The sequence below is a fragment of the Arachis hypogaea genome, chromosome 14, assembly GCF_003086295.3.
Source record: "Arachis hypogaea cultivar Tifrunner chromosome 14, arahy.Tifrunner.gnm2.J5K5, whole genome shotgun sequence".
Classification (NCBI taxonomy): domain Eukaryota; kingdom Viridiplantae; phylum Streptophyta; class Magnoliopsida; order Fabales; family Fabaceae; genus Arachis; species Arachis hypogaea.
In genome coordinates, this window is record NC_092049.1 from 138,871,281 (window position 1) to 138,886,483 (window position 15,203).

The window sequence follows — 15,203 nt, forward strand, 5'->3', positions numbered from 1 at the left end:
GTAATTCCTAATATAGAAAACATCTAATCTATCTTCATCAATATCAGCCAAACAACTTTTCTTATTAGGAGAATAAATCATCCTTCCTTCTTTATTTTTTTCAAAGCTATCCCATGATAGAACATAATGTCAATTAGATTTTTCATCTGCATCAGAAATAAAAATTGTACACATTAACTCAATGACCATAGTCACAACCCAAAAATTAACAGATTGCATTTCATGGATGGTAAAAAAAAACTTTTCCCTGTTTCATTAGGCAAAAATAGAGCATGTTTAAAACACATATCCTAACAGAACAATATATGAAACCCTAAACCTTTATCAACGATGAAAATACCCCACCACAAACAAACAGAAAGCCAACTAAACCTTTGAAAATCAAGCTATGATTGTTGAAAAAAAAATAAGGGCACTGTGTACTCACCTTAATAACAATAACAATGGTGTTTCCTCAATAACGGCACTGTGAACTCTATGGCGACACTAGCAGTCCCGCAAAACTGTTGAACTCGCAAACCCTTAACCACCACACTAAGCCTTCACCATTGTCAGAGGAAGAGGGAGTCTAAGTGTTTCGGTGTTGGAGAAAGGAAGGAGAAGATTGTGAGTGATCAAAACCCATATGGCTCTAACGTTTTGTTTTCTTCATTCATGTAAAACGGTGACGTTTTACTCTCCTTAGGCGCCAAAACCCTAAACAACACCGTATGGAACATCCACCGTGGCAGTCACTTGCCAGATCAGCACTCCGATTTGCTGACTCAGGTCGAAAATAGGTTTCGAAACTTTTATGGTGCCCGGAGTTCAATCTCGAGGACTAAAATGGTGCAATTGGAAATTCAGGGGTGAAATTGGTGCAGGAGCCCAATCTGAAAGACCATTTTAGAGATTTAGTTTGTAAATTACAACTGTATTCATAATTTTACGCTCTTATTTTTCAAACTAGTTAAAGTAATTTTTAAAATTTGTAAACTTATTCACAGAAAAAATATCATTCTTAACACTACTATCAAATCTTATAAAATGTATTGTAAAAGATCACACTTTACCTCAAATTAAGAAGATCCAATCCCCACATTGTTATCTCAAAATATGTAATCTTGATGAGCTTCATTTGTTGGACCTCTCTTTGAATAATCTTTCAGGGAATATGCCTAAATGCATAAGCAATCTTTCTGTAATGGCAAGTCAAACAAATTTAAAGGTTGTAGATTACTAGATTCTATGCTTATGATACATACTATGATGATTTTGATGGCATTACCAGCTTTGGAGTTCATTCTGATAGTGATTCACTTATATGGAAAGGAAAAATGTCAAAATACAGAAATACATTAGGACTACTGAGAAGTATTGGTTTCTCAGGTAACTGGTTAAATGGCGAGATTTCAAGTGAAATGATGAGTCTTGTTGGTTTAGTTTCTTTGAATATTTCAAGGAAGGAAAAGTATATGGAATCAATTCCTAATCAGTCAAGAATGGAACAACTTAATTAATTATAATTATATTAATAATTAATTTTAAATTTTTTAAATTCAAATTTTAAAAAATTTAAAATTGATTAAGTAAACCTAATTAAAACCTATAAAAACATTCATCTTCTCTCTCACATTAACCTACCCACCTCCAACAACCATACACACAGACCTCTCTTTTTCACTGTTAAGCCCTCTCCGCCTCTGCCCTCATCCAAGACTTTGCAACTTCTTAGACTAAAAGTGACGCAGTAATGCATTGAGTTGCTGATGTCGCAATACAAAAAAGGACTTGGTTTGTTGAAGGAGAGTCCAGTTTTCAGTGATGAGATCGTAGGAACCCATTTCAAGAACACCATCAGTGGTTGGAATGTGTATGAGAGTTCGGATGCCATGCATGTAAGCTTCTTTAGCTCTGTCACAGTCGTAAAATTGAAAGTCCTGTTGAGCCAGATGGGAGACCCCGAACCGAAGGCCTTCCCAGGTAGCGAAGAATATGAAGCTTCGCCCATAGGGAATGTGCGTGTCAAAGAGATCACGTAGATTCTCTTAAAATCGGTCTCTGCCTTGCACTTGATTCAGCTTCAGGAATTGTTTAAGGAAGCAGTGGTGGAGCACAAATTGTCCTTGAACAATTACAGAAATATAAAAAAAATATTCATTTTATAGGAAAAAAAACATCCTAATACTTAACAAAAGAAATATCCAGTTATATTTTGGCAAAAATAATTAAATATCTATAAAATTTAAAAAAATTATGAAATTCTTTAAAAAATAGAGACATTCACATTTGCAATACAAAAAAATTCGAAAAATATATAAAAGAACATCTATTTGGCATGAAAAAAAAAATATTTCGATACTTAGCAGAAAAAATATCCATATATATTAACTTATTTTTATTAAGATGAGTTTTGAAGTTCAACCCATTAAAAAGTTGGCAGGAGTTGGATGAACCTCCTCTTAGTTTTCTAGCAGAATTGTTCAAAGGAAATAGTTAGTTGATGAAATTCCTCAAGGTGTTGGACAATTGAAATGGTATTGATATTAAAGCCATATGAAAGAAATTTTAAATGGGGTTTGATTAAAGAGTGTCCTACTGGTATGGACATTGTTTAAAGAGAATATATGGAAAAAAATTGAATTCTTTTGTATGTATAAAATATTTAAAAATTAACGCTTATTTTATATTTTTTATAAAAATATTTTTTGTATTTATGATATCTTTAATTAATATTTTTAGGATATTTATTTGTTATAACCTTTAAAATATTTTACTGTCAACGTTAAACTGTTAGAATTTCAAGGATAACATTTTCTCCAATTTTTATAAAGGTGTAGTGCTGACTACGGAATTAGAGAAGACTTCAGCTTATTGATTTGAACAAATTTAAATAATAGTAATGTGTGCATCTAATAAGTGTTTTCATGAATAAAGTTTAATTAAATTAAATAATAAAATTTAAATTAATATTATTTTTAATTAATTTTTATTGATGTTAATAAGATCAAATTAACTAGATTTAATTAATAAAATATTCGAATGTGTAGTATTTATTTATCTATTTATAATATATTAAAATAAAATTAAAAATAATATTTTAAGGTGTTTTTAATCTTTTAACTTTTTAATATTATGCCACATTAACATAAGTAGGTATTTGGTACAATTCTCACTACTTATCTAATTAAATTATTTTTTAATTTTTTTATTTTTAATTAAATTATTTTTAAATATTTTATTTCTATTTTTTATGTGTCTCGTTATTATAGTTTAGGATTCTTTTTCATTTTTCTTTTCATTCTCATGACATTTATTTTTTTTAGATTATTCTATAATTTTTATATTATCGTATTCTTTATTTTTATATATAAGATATTATATGCCTTTAATGTTAATATTATTTTTTATTAGATATAAATATAATTTATCCTCTTTTATAGTTCTTTTTTATGATTATTATATAATATTACAACTTAGGATTCTTCTTCATTTTCCTTTTTAATCTTATGTCATTTATTTTTGTTTAGATTACTCTATAATTTTTAATATTTTTTTATTCTTTACTTTTATATAGGATACTATATGAAGGTTGTGGTAGGCTTAGAGAAGGGGGGTTGAATCTATGCCTTCCTTTTAAGTTGTTGTTATGATCCTTTTAAAACAAACTTGCAATTTTGATTCTGTTTGAACTCAGCAGCGGAAATTTATGAGACAATTTATTTTTGTCTCATGAATATCAGAAAATAGAACACAGCAGAAAAGAGAAAAGCTAACACCAGCATGTATCCTGGTTCGGTTGCCTTGTGCTATGCACCTACGTCCAGTCTCCTCCACAACTGTGGAAGAATTTTCACTATAGTTGATCAGTATTACATACACCAATTTCACAGGATTGACACAATCCTTTCACACTCAAGTTCTAACCTAACTTGACATTGGCTATGCTAATACCTAACTATTCACTCTTAGTGCTAACCCAACTAAGAAAGGGATACCTCATAGGTACAAGATACAAGACATAGACATACCTAAAGAAATCTGAAAATAACTCTAGACTTTTTTCTCAAGTGTATCACTCAACTTTTTTCTACTCATGGCTTTTACTTGAACTTTCTCACAATGCCTTTTCTCATAAGAAATTACAGAAAGATAAACATAGAAAAGTACATCACAATCTGTAAAACATGAAGGAGATTGATTTCATCAACAGCCTTTGTGCTATGCAAAAAACCAGATTGGCAAGCCTCTGATTCAGTTCTTCATACTGGCGGAATGCACCTTTGATTAGGTTACACTATCCAGTTAGTTGAACTTCTTCAAAGAGCTCTCTCAGAACAAAATCTCTATTCACTGGTTTTCTCTCCTTAGTTTCTGAATGAGTAGCAAGCTTCTTTTATCTCCTTGCATGTTACTGGATTCTTCTTCCAAGGTTAACACCTTGAGCCTTGAGCTTCACCAACCCACAGATTCACTTTTTCTTATTAAACCTTAGAGTAGAAACTTTGCTTCTGACTTCCTCATCTTGACCGAAAGCCATAAAGCAGCAACCACAAAAGTCTTCCAATGGTCAACTTAATCTGAGCCCTTGAAAACCAACTTAGTCCCCAAGACATATTTGAGACTGTGGATTTACAGCAAAGAGGAACAGAAATCCTCTTTTTCATATAGCTCAAAATGGAGATACAGAGAGTTGAAGATGAAGAGAAGAAAGTGTGTTGCATGTAAAAGGAAATGGGTTACCTTTAACCTAAGTTTGATATGGTTTAAATTTGCTTATTAGACTTCTGTGTTTCAAGCTTGGACTTTCTCTTTCTTACTTCTTTGATGATCACCTTAGGGAAGAAGTTTTCTCTTTCTCTTTCTCACTTTTCTGAGTTTGTGATTTGACTAAGACAGAGGAGAGAAGAACGTTGCTTTGGTAAAAACAAGTGAGAGAAAATGAAGGCTTCAATCTTGTATGAGAAGCTTTGTGGGATGGACACGGACTTGGATCGGTTTTCCATTAAGCAACCCATTTGACCCATCTGACTTCTTTCTTTGCTTTTTCTTGGACTTCTAATTTTTTTTTTTTTTGCTTTCAGCCCACCATCCTTGCCATTTGCTTTTCATTCCATTTGGGCTATAAAATTTAATTTTGGCCTGCAACTATAAATAATTAGTAATATGCAATTTATAATTAATCAACACTAATTATTTATTTTACTCAAAAATAATGTTTGTTATCACTAATTAATTTAGTTAATTTCTTAACTCAACACTATATATATAATTTTAATGTTAATGTTATTTTTCTTTAATAGATATAAATTGAGTAATAAAACATTATTCATTATCTTCTTCCATATTTACTCTTTTTTATGTTTTCTATATAAATTAATATTCACTTCACACCTTTTTTATCTCCTCTTTTCACATAATATTATGTCACTTGTTCTTTTTTCTCCATTCTGTACAAGTATTTGAAGAATTTCGGTTCATGATCTTAAAATATTAGATCTTTATATTTTTTTATTTTTTGTCTAATTATATTCTTTAGTTATATCATCCATATATCATATCTTTTTCTTTTAATAATTTATATTTGTTAATATCATTTAGTTGTAATATGTTGAAATGGTACTATTGTAAATCATGAAAAATAAAATTAAAAAATTGAATGTTAATTTTAATTATATATCATGTCATTTACCATTTTTTTAGTTTTTTTTTTTAATTTTTAGGTTAATTTTATTCATTAATTATATCATTTATATATTACTTCTTTTTTTCTTCAATCATGCATTTATATTTTTTAATATCATTTAGTTATAATATTATTAAAAATAGTCAAATATATAGTATTATCGTATGTCATAAAAAATAAAATTAAAATATTTATTTACTACTTATATCTACTTGAATTTTTTTATTTTTTTATTTTTAATTGGATTACTTTTAAATTTTTTACTTTTACTTCTCATGTGCTTCATTATTATAGTTTAGGATTTTTTTTTATTTTCTCTCTCACTCTCATAATATTTATTTATTTTTAAGTTATTTTATAATCTTTATATTCTTTTATTCTTTATTTTTATATAAGATACTATATATCTTTAATGTTAATATTATATCTAGGTATAAATATAATTTATTATTTTTTATACTCACCCTTTTTTAAAATTATTATAAAAAATTATAACTTAGAATTTTTTTTTTTACTCTTATATTATTTATTTTTTTTAAGTTACTTTATGCTTCTTATATTCTTTTACTTTGATATTTACTTTTATATATGATATTAAATAGTTTCAATATTAATGTTATTTTTTTTAATATATATAAATTGAGTAATAAAATATAACTTATATTGGTGTAAACTTTTGACTCTCATATAAGGCAACTTACATGAATTAGCAAAAACCTCGTCAAACTAAGAAAGCTTCTCCGAAATTTTATTCCATAAGTGGATTCCTTTAATTTAATGGCACAAAAAAAATTAAACCACTCGAATTGAAGTTGGAGTTATAAGCCAGAGAAACTCTCTTATTATCACATAATATTTTTTTTTATAATAAGTATTTTTAAAATTAACAATAAATAATTTGTAATTGGTGGTGTGAAGAGTTTTGTACATTCGTAGTGTCATGAATATAATATAAATTTTTGAAAAAAAGACAGATAGGTCTCTAATTTTTTAAATTTTTGACAAATACATCTCTAATAAAATTTAAATACAAAAAAGTCTTTAACTTTAATAAACAAAGGACAATTTAGTCTTTCCGTTTATTTACCTCTCATACACCAAACGAAACTGACTGACGTGGCTGAAACGGTGTCCAAGTGTCCATTATGGTACCACGTTGGAAGGGGAATAAAGTTCGAAGGACAAATAAGTCCTTGAGAATTTAGTTCATTATGCTTCTATATGAATCATATATTACTATCTAATTGAAATATACCTATATTATGTATCATATATTACTATCTAATTTAATAATCAAATGTGTCACATGACACTCTTATTAAAATTGTGAGAAAATTTTTTTTTTCAAAATTAATAAACTCCTTTCCTAAATTCTCTCATCTACCTCTCTCAATTTTTCTATTTCTCTCTACTTTTTTTACTCTATATATAATTATATTTTATATTAGTAATTTGACAAATTAAAATATATCATCCGATATTTTTTATAATTAAAATATTTTAAATGTGAAAATATACACATTAAATTATTTTAAATTTTAGATAACGAATGCTAAAATTAATTATTAATAAAAAAATAAATTTTTTCATATAAAAATAATAACTAAAAATCTTATTATTTAATTTTTTATCTGCAAATATCTTGGCCTTCTTAACCAAAGACTTTTGTCAACTTACGATTTTTTGTAAAAGTAGTTTGATTTTATAAATCTTTTGTGCCATGCATAATTTATACCGTTAGAACAAAGTGAACTATAATTTAAAAAAAAAATTATTCTCGTAATGTTATTATAGATAAAAATACTAGTTCTAATATAATACACAAATACACTAATGCTTACTTAATACATGAATAATGCACAAATGAACTAATGCTAACTTGATGCATAAATGAATTGATGCTAACTAATTCTATTGGTATGATGAAAACTGAACTAATACAATTTAACAAATTCTAATATAATACACAGATGTACTAAAACTGAACTAATGCAATTTAAGAAAAAAAAAGTAGAAACAGAACAAGTCTAATTTCTGCAATTTTAATACAAATAATTTAAATTACAGAATACAACAAGTTAACTAGATTTCAAAATATAAGCATAATTTTATAAACTAAATTCTCATAATAAAAGCATAATAGAAGTATAATGAACTAAATTCTCAAGGACCTATTTGTCCTTCGAACTTTATTTGCAAAATGACGTCAAAGACTTATTTGTTCCTTCGAACTTTATTCTCCTTCTAGCGTGGCACCGTAACGGATACCTGGACACCGTTCAGCCACGTCAACCAGTTCCGTTTGGTGTATGAAAGGCAAATAGACAGAAGGACTAAATTGTCTTCCATTTGTTAAAGTCGAAAACTTTTTTGGTATTTAAATTTTTTTATGGATGTATTTGTCAAAAATTTAAAAAGTCAAGAACCTATCTATCTTTTTTTCTATTTTTTTTAAAATATATCCGAAACATTAATATTTCAATAATTTTAATTGTTGATTTTAATTAATATATATTATATTATGTATTTTTTATAATTAAAATCATTTATAGGAACATCAGTATATTTAGTATATTTAAAAAATTTTTTATAATATATTTATGAGTTATATTATATGTACATCAAAATCAGTTATTAAAGTCAGCTATCAGTATAAAATACATATTAAAATATAAATATATATTAAAAATAAATTAAATCATATATGTATTTATATACAAATGCATCAGTAGCTTATTTTAGTGACTAATTTTAAGATACAATAGTATTTTTGGATAATTATTAACTCATCACTTGTCTATTAAAATAAGTATCAAGAGTTTAAATTTTATTGTCAATGAGTAATAACTTAAATGGCATAGTCTTCCCATACTCAATTAAGAGGTTGCGCGTTCGAGTCTCCTATCTTTGGTTAAAAAAAAAAAAGTTTAAATTTTATTTTATACCTATAATAATTTATTAATACTTTTAAATTAAATTTAAATTAATGATGGATTAGTTATTAGGCCGTGAAGAGTTAACGTGGGACACCCAAGAATAGCTATGGGAGTTATAAGTTATAATAAGTTGACTTGTTAAGTCGATAGTTCATGACTCATGAGTCATATATATGAGTATAGACTAAGTTAAGTGAGTGGAAGAATTTGGCCCACACTTGAAAATTTATTACCCGTTCCACACGAATATATACATTATCTTTGCTTTGGATCAATCTTCGTTGAATTGAATGTCGTCATTCTGTATTTTTTGTGAGTATAACGTACGTACGCGTGATTATATTGTTGACTGATCAATATTAGTTTGAATCAGTTGCTTATAAATTGGAATATGGCCTTAGGTTGTTGAGCACACACATATGATATATGATACAACAACTTAACTTGAAATATTTTATGCTTCCAGTGATGATGATGAATGGTGTAGTTTATGCGGTGTTGATGGTGCAAGTACTTGCATGGACGAGCAGTGCAGTGGTGGTGCCAAGCGTGAAGTGCATTGAGAGTGAAAGGCAAGCTCTGCTTTCTCTCAAACGTGGCTTTAATGTGACCGATGATGATGATTGGCTGTCTTCATGGGGAGAGGGGGAGCAGCAGAAGGAGTGTTGCAACTGGGAAGGCGTCAACTGCAGCAACAGCACAGGCCATGTTGTCATGCTTGATCTTCATGGTGATTACACTGTTGGATCCATAAGCCCATCACTGGGTGAGTTACATCATTTGAACTACTTGGACCTTAGCGGTATTGAGTTTACTCTCACCACATCTATCCCTCCTTTCATTGCCTCTTTAACCTTTTTGACACATCTCAATCTCTCTTTTTGTTTTTTCGGTGGAAACATACCTCCTCAATTGGGAAATCTGCTCTTCCTCGAGTATCTTGATTTAGGAGGGAATTGTTTTTATCCTCCGCAACAAATCCCTTCTCAGTTCTCAAATCTCTCCCATTTAGTGTACCTTGATCTTAGTTCCAGTAATTTGGTTGGAGGATTCCCTCTTCAACTCACAAATATGTCATCCTTGACATATTTGGATCTTAGTTATAATAGACTTAATGAAACAATGCCACCCCAACTTGGAAATCTCTCATCCTTGGAACATCTTGATCTAAGTCACAATGCATTCACTGGAACCATTCCTCATCATTTCAGAAATCTTTCTTCTTTACAATTTCTTGACCTCAGTCCCTATAACAATGATAACGCGTTGTTGAGTTCTGATTTACAATGGTTATCTCAGCTTTTCTCTTTGAGGCATCTTTCGCTTTCTCTAGTTAACCTCAGTAGTGCAAGCAATTGGCAACCCCTAGTGAGGGGCCTTTCTCATCTTCAATATCTAAACTTGAATGGTTGCAATCTTGTTGATTCCATGTCCATTTCATCACTTGCATCCCCTGCTAATTTCTCCACTTCTCTCTCATTTGTGTTTACCTCTCACAACTCTCTAAAGGACTCATCCTTGATATTCCCATGGTTAATGAATTCCACTAGTAGCCTTGTTATTCTTAGAATGAATGATAATGGTTTATCAGGAACCATTCCAGAAACATTCGGGAACTTGAGCTCTCTTAAGAAGTTAAATCTTGCAAATAATGAGCTCAAAGGCCAAATACCTCTATCCTTGTTTCATAGTTGTAATTTGGCAAAACTAGACCTATCCAATAACAAGTTGACAGGAGAGTTTCATGAATATATTCGAGAGTATTCTCGTTGTGCTCATAAACCCTTACGAATCTTGGATCTGGGATGGAATGAAATTACGGGGATGGTGCCTGACCTCTCTCAGCTTCAATCTTTGCAAGTGTTACGACTTGGTAACAACAGATTAAATGGAAGCATACATGAAGGTATTGGACAATTATCCGACTTAACTGAGTTAAGCCTTGGAAATAACTTGTTGAAAGGTTTGATAACTGAAGCTCATTTCTCAAGACTCTCCGATCTTAACACTTTGGATTTGTCTCATAATGCTTTGGTTTTTAATGTCAGCGCTGAATGGAATCCCCCGTTCGATTCCCATTTCATTAACTTGGCTTCTTGCAATTTGGGGCCTAACTTTCCATCATGGCTTCACACCCAAATGAATATTTATCAATTGGATATTTCACAAGCTCAAATCTCTAGCTCAGTTCCTGATTGGCATTGGGATCAATTTTTCAAGATATGGAATTTGAATCTTTCTCACAACCATATTAGAGGAAAAATTGAAGACCGAATTGTGGACCCTCATAGAGGACTAACTGATAATCTTGTAATTGTTCAAACCATTGATTTGAGCTTCAATTTATTTGAAGGTCCAATTCCAGCATTCTTTTCAACTGCTGCACAACTTTTTCTGTCCAGCAACAGATTTTCAAATGCAAATCCTCTTTTATGTGCAAACTCGTCCATAAACACAAAATTTATGGATTTGTCAAACAACTACATTAGAGGACAACTTCCAGATTGTTGGATGGGTTATGAGTTCTTGGCCATTCTAGATTTGTCAGATAATCACTTTCATGGAAATATGCCAAAGTCTCTGGGATCGTTAAAACATATTGAGTCAATACATTTGGGGGGCAATCATTTTTCAGGAGAGATACCATCATCCTTGCATAATTGCACAAAACTGCGAGTTTTTGATGCTGCAGATAATCAGCTGTCTGGAAAAATACCAAGCTGGATTGGAGGTAATATTCAAAAGCTACTTGTACTTAACTTACATTCCAATAAGCTTCATGGAAGCATTCCATTAAGCATTTGCAATCTTCATGAACTCTTTGTCTTGGACCTCTCTCTAAATATTCTCTCTGGGAATATACCTCCATGCATAAGTAATCTTTCTGCTATGGCCACTCTAACAAGTTCAAGTGCAACCATTACCCATGGCTATCTTGTTGTCGATATACACAACAGTATTTTCGAGCGCATTGGCAGGGACTTTCCAAATTTCGGAGTTTATAATGATAGTACATCAGTCATATGGAAAGGAAAAATGTCAACATATGAAAGAACCCTTGGATTGTTGAGAGGTATTGATTTCTCCAGCAACAGGTTAACAGGGGAAATACCAAGTGAGGTGATGAGTCTTATTGGCTTGGTTTCTTTAAATCTATCAAGAAACTTGTTTAGTGGACACATTCCTCCAACTGTTGGACATCTGAAATCAATAGATTTTCTTGATCTATCCAGAAATCATTTGTCAGGAACAATTCCTTCACAACTTGCTCAAATAGACCGTCTCAGTGTTCTTGACTTGTCATACAATGATTTATCTGGAGAAATCCCACTTGGCACACAACTCCAAACTAGGGATGCCTCTGCTTATGCAGGAAATCCAAAGCTTTGTGGTGCTCCTCTCAACAATACTTGTCCCATACATGGTCACCAGATCAGTGAACATGATGCTGATGGTGATGATGAACAATTTGTAACCGAGGGATTCTACATTGCTATGGCTGTTGGATTTGTCATGGCATTTTGGGGAGTTTGCTTCTCATTGATTTTGAAGAAATCTTGGAGATATGCTTATTTCAAGTTAATGAGTGATGTCTATGACAAGCTCTATGTATTTGTAGCAATTAAGGTGGCCAAATTAAAAAGGATCATATCTCAAGTATGAAGGTACGTACCGTTTCTATTTCTTCTAGTTTATATTTTTGTTGAGATACTACTTCCTTTCAATTATATAGTTGTTATTGATAATATTGGTATATCAAGAAAATTAACATCTGCTCTATTTTTTAGGACATTATGTAAACGAAACAAGATATTGTACTACTAAAATGTTAACTGTACGTTTTTATAGTTGAAACTTTAAATTGGACATGCCAAACAATTTATTATTGGTTTTTAATGGTTAAAGCATAGTTTGGTTGATTAGTTCCTAGATAAACACAGTAGCTTACATATATAATATGGTAAGCGTTTCTGTTACTTTTAATACGTGCTATCTGTTGACATTAGTGCATATGTATGTTGAATTTTACCCAACACTAGTTCATGTGATGAAAGGAAGATTTCCATGGTTATCCATTTGGAGTGAGATAAGTGCATAATTCAGTAATGTTGTTGAAACTTACTATTTTTACTTTTTTTACATGCATGTTAACACAGATTCTTTTATTATATATTTAGCATTTAGGCTTTATATATATACATTCTGTACTCTTACATATCCAATTGCAATCATGTGAACTTGTTCTTATGTTAATAATATATGGGATATGGTTTGCATTTTATGTTACTTAAATGTATAGTTCTGCTCTTTGACACTTGTATATATTTTGAATATTTCCTAACATGTATCGTTGTCATATCTTTCAGGCAAAAGAGTATACAGTATCTTGTGTTGAAAAGAGCTTTGCTTGTGATAGCCAGAATCTTCATGCATGTGTATCCATTTGGAAGGAGACCAATAACATTTAGTAGTGCAATTACTGTTATGTTTCCATATTTTAGTCATGTTTAAGTTTTCTGCTGTAGATGCAGGGTGGGTTGTGAAAGAGGTGCTTTTTCACATTTCACCTATATTGCAATGTGTTTAGTTTTTTTTTTTCTTTTTTTTTTGTCAGAACAGTGTGTTTGTTATATTGGTGTGGAACTTGGCCTTGGTTTATTGCTGTAATTTATTTTCAAGGATGATATATCTTTCTAGGCCTTTGGGCTAAGATCAAGGTGTTTGTTGTTATGCTAGTGCTTGTGGACTTTTATAGCTTTAGTAGTTCTGGTTTTTGTTCAGTTCCTACTTACTAAATCTATTGTGCTGAATTACAACATTTCTTTTTATGATGGGTTTTACTCTCACTATTAATAATGGCCTATTGTAATAAACTTTTTAAAATAATAAGCTTGTTCACTTCTTCACCAATAATACAGTTTCAATTTAGTTATTGACATGTTAGGTTAAAAAATATTATAAAAAAAAACTCTGTTTTAAACTAATTTAAATTGGTCTAGTGATTAATTCACTAATTCGTTAAACAAGCGTCGAATAGATTTTGCAGTTTTAATTAAATCCAACTTAATACATTAATAGTCTATTTTTAGATAACAATCAAAATAAAATTTGAAAAGTAATAATTTTTTTATATAGTAATAATATACAATTGATTGTATTTAAATTTTTTTTATATTGACAAATAAATTAATAAATATTTCTTTTAAATATTCTATTCTCTTATACTTTATTTAAATCATGGACTGCAATGAGGTGATGTAACTTCAATCTTGTGATGATTACACAAGTAGATTTAAATTACAATTGTATTCTTACGTGCAGAGAAACATATATTTACATAGATTAATCTCATTATACCCACAAAAATTTTAGAGAAAATCGTATGTATCACAACCATAATAAAATAAAATTTTCAAGCTTCAAAAAAAAAATTGTATATAATTTTACACATAAAACTAATTTATAAAAGTACTTTACCTTCAATCCTACACCCAACCAAACATTCCCCTAAACATATGATATGATATGTTTGGTACTGTTGACTCTCTCATGTATAATGCAAGCTACATAAGTCAACTACCTCCTCAAAATGCTTTAATTAGATTTTGTATCATCTCAAAGCTAAGTTCACGTATGAAATGGTTACTGAAGTTAATTACATTTCTCGATAAACCTGTCTGTCAACTTATTAAAAGCGATGGACTAAAATCCAATAAACTTTTATATAATAAGCTCACTACTTCAAATTCTGATCTCTTGAACAAGTTAAAGTGATTTCAAGTTTCAACTACGTACAAAATTGAAGTTAATAACTGAACAAAAGGAGTAAAAGAAAACGTTGCAGACAGAGGTTCATGCATTATGCAACTCCTGCCATAGCTTCTGCAGCATTTCTGGTTATTCAGAAAAGTGAGAGTGATTAGTCACGAGCTCTGAACTATTGTCTCCTCCAAAACTTTGTCTTAACAATCTGGGGACCATTTTTTGGACCATAATGTGTATGTTAACCCCACAAACCAGCTCAGTTATTACACTCATCAAGTTTTTTTGATCTTTTCTTTTTCTTTGCCAGAACCTTCTAGAGATGCTCACCACTCTACTACTACTGCTTATCTTCGGTTTCAATAATTCCTTTTAACATTTTCGATCTTCTTCTATGTTCTGTACCACCAAGCCACTCTCTGTGTTACAAGTTACCATAACCAATTGCTCCATCTTTTTCACAGATAATAACAAAGAAACTTTGCCTCTAAGGTTGAAACTAACCTTCTCTTCCTTTTCAGAATGAAGCTAAGTAGTAGGAACGAACTTGGATTTTGTCTTTCTTCATCATCATCATCATCATCTTCATCAGCTTCATCGATCCTTTTTGTTCATACCCTCGTTTGTGTTTTTCTTCTACTTCTTATTATTATCCTCTATAAACTGTTTTCATTGCATTCATATATATATAATACTAGTTTTATTATTTCTTGTTGAGTTTAATTATATGCTTCACTGTTCATGGATGAAACAGTTTTCATCATGATGGATGATAAATACTTCTGTCTTCTGATCTGTAGTGTTATATTATACATATGGTATTGAATTGCTTTAATTAA

The 15,203-nt window shown here is 30.1% G+C and overlaps 1 protein-coding gene across 1 annotated transcript; it reads left to right on the forward strand.

Moving 5' to 3' along the window:
- Positions 1-9,005: 9,005 nt before the first annotated feature.
- On the forward strand, positions 9,006-13,418 carry LOC112744590 (receptor-like protein EIX2). Its single transcript, XM_025794262.2, has 2 exons — positions 9,006-12,266; positions 12,969-13,418. The coding sequence occupies exon 1, from the start codon at positions 9,028-9,030 to the stop codon at positions 12,262-12,264; it is 3,237 nt and encodes a 1,078-aa protein (XP_025650047.2). The 5' UTR covers positions 9,006-9,027; the 3' UTR covers positions 12,265-12,266; positions 12,969-13,418.
- Positions 13,419-15,203: the final 1,785 nt, after the last annotated feature.

Excerpts from the sequence above, each read along its gene's own strand:
- LOC112744590 (XM_025794262.2), top strand. The coding sequence starts at position 9,028 with ATGATACAACAACTTAACTTGAAATATTTTATGCTTCCAGTGATGATG.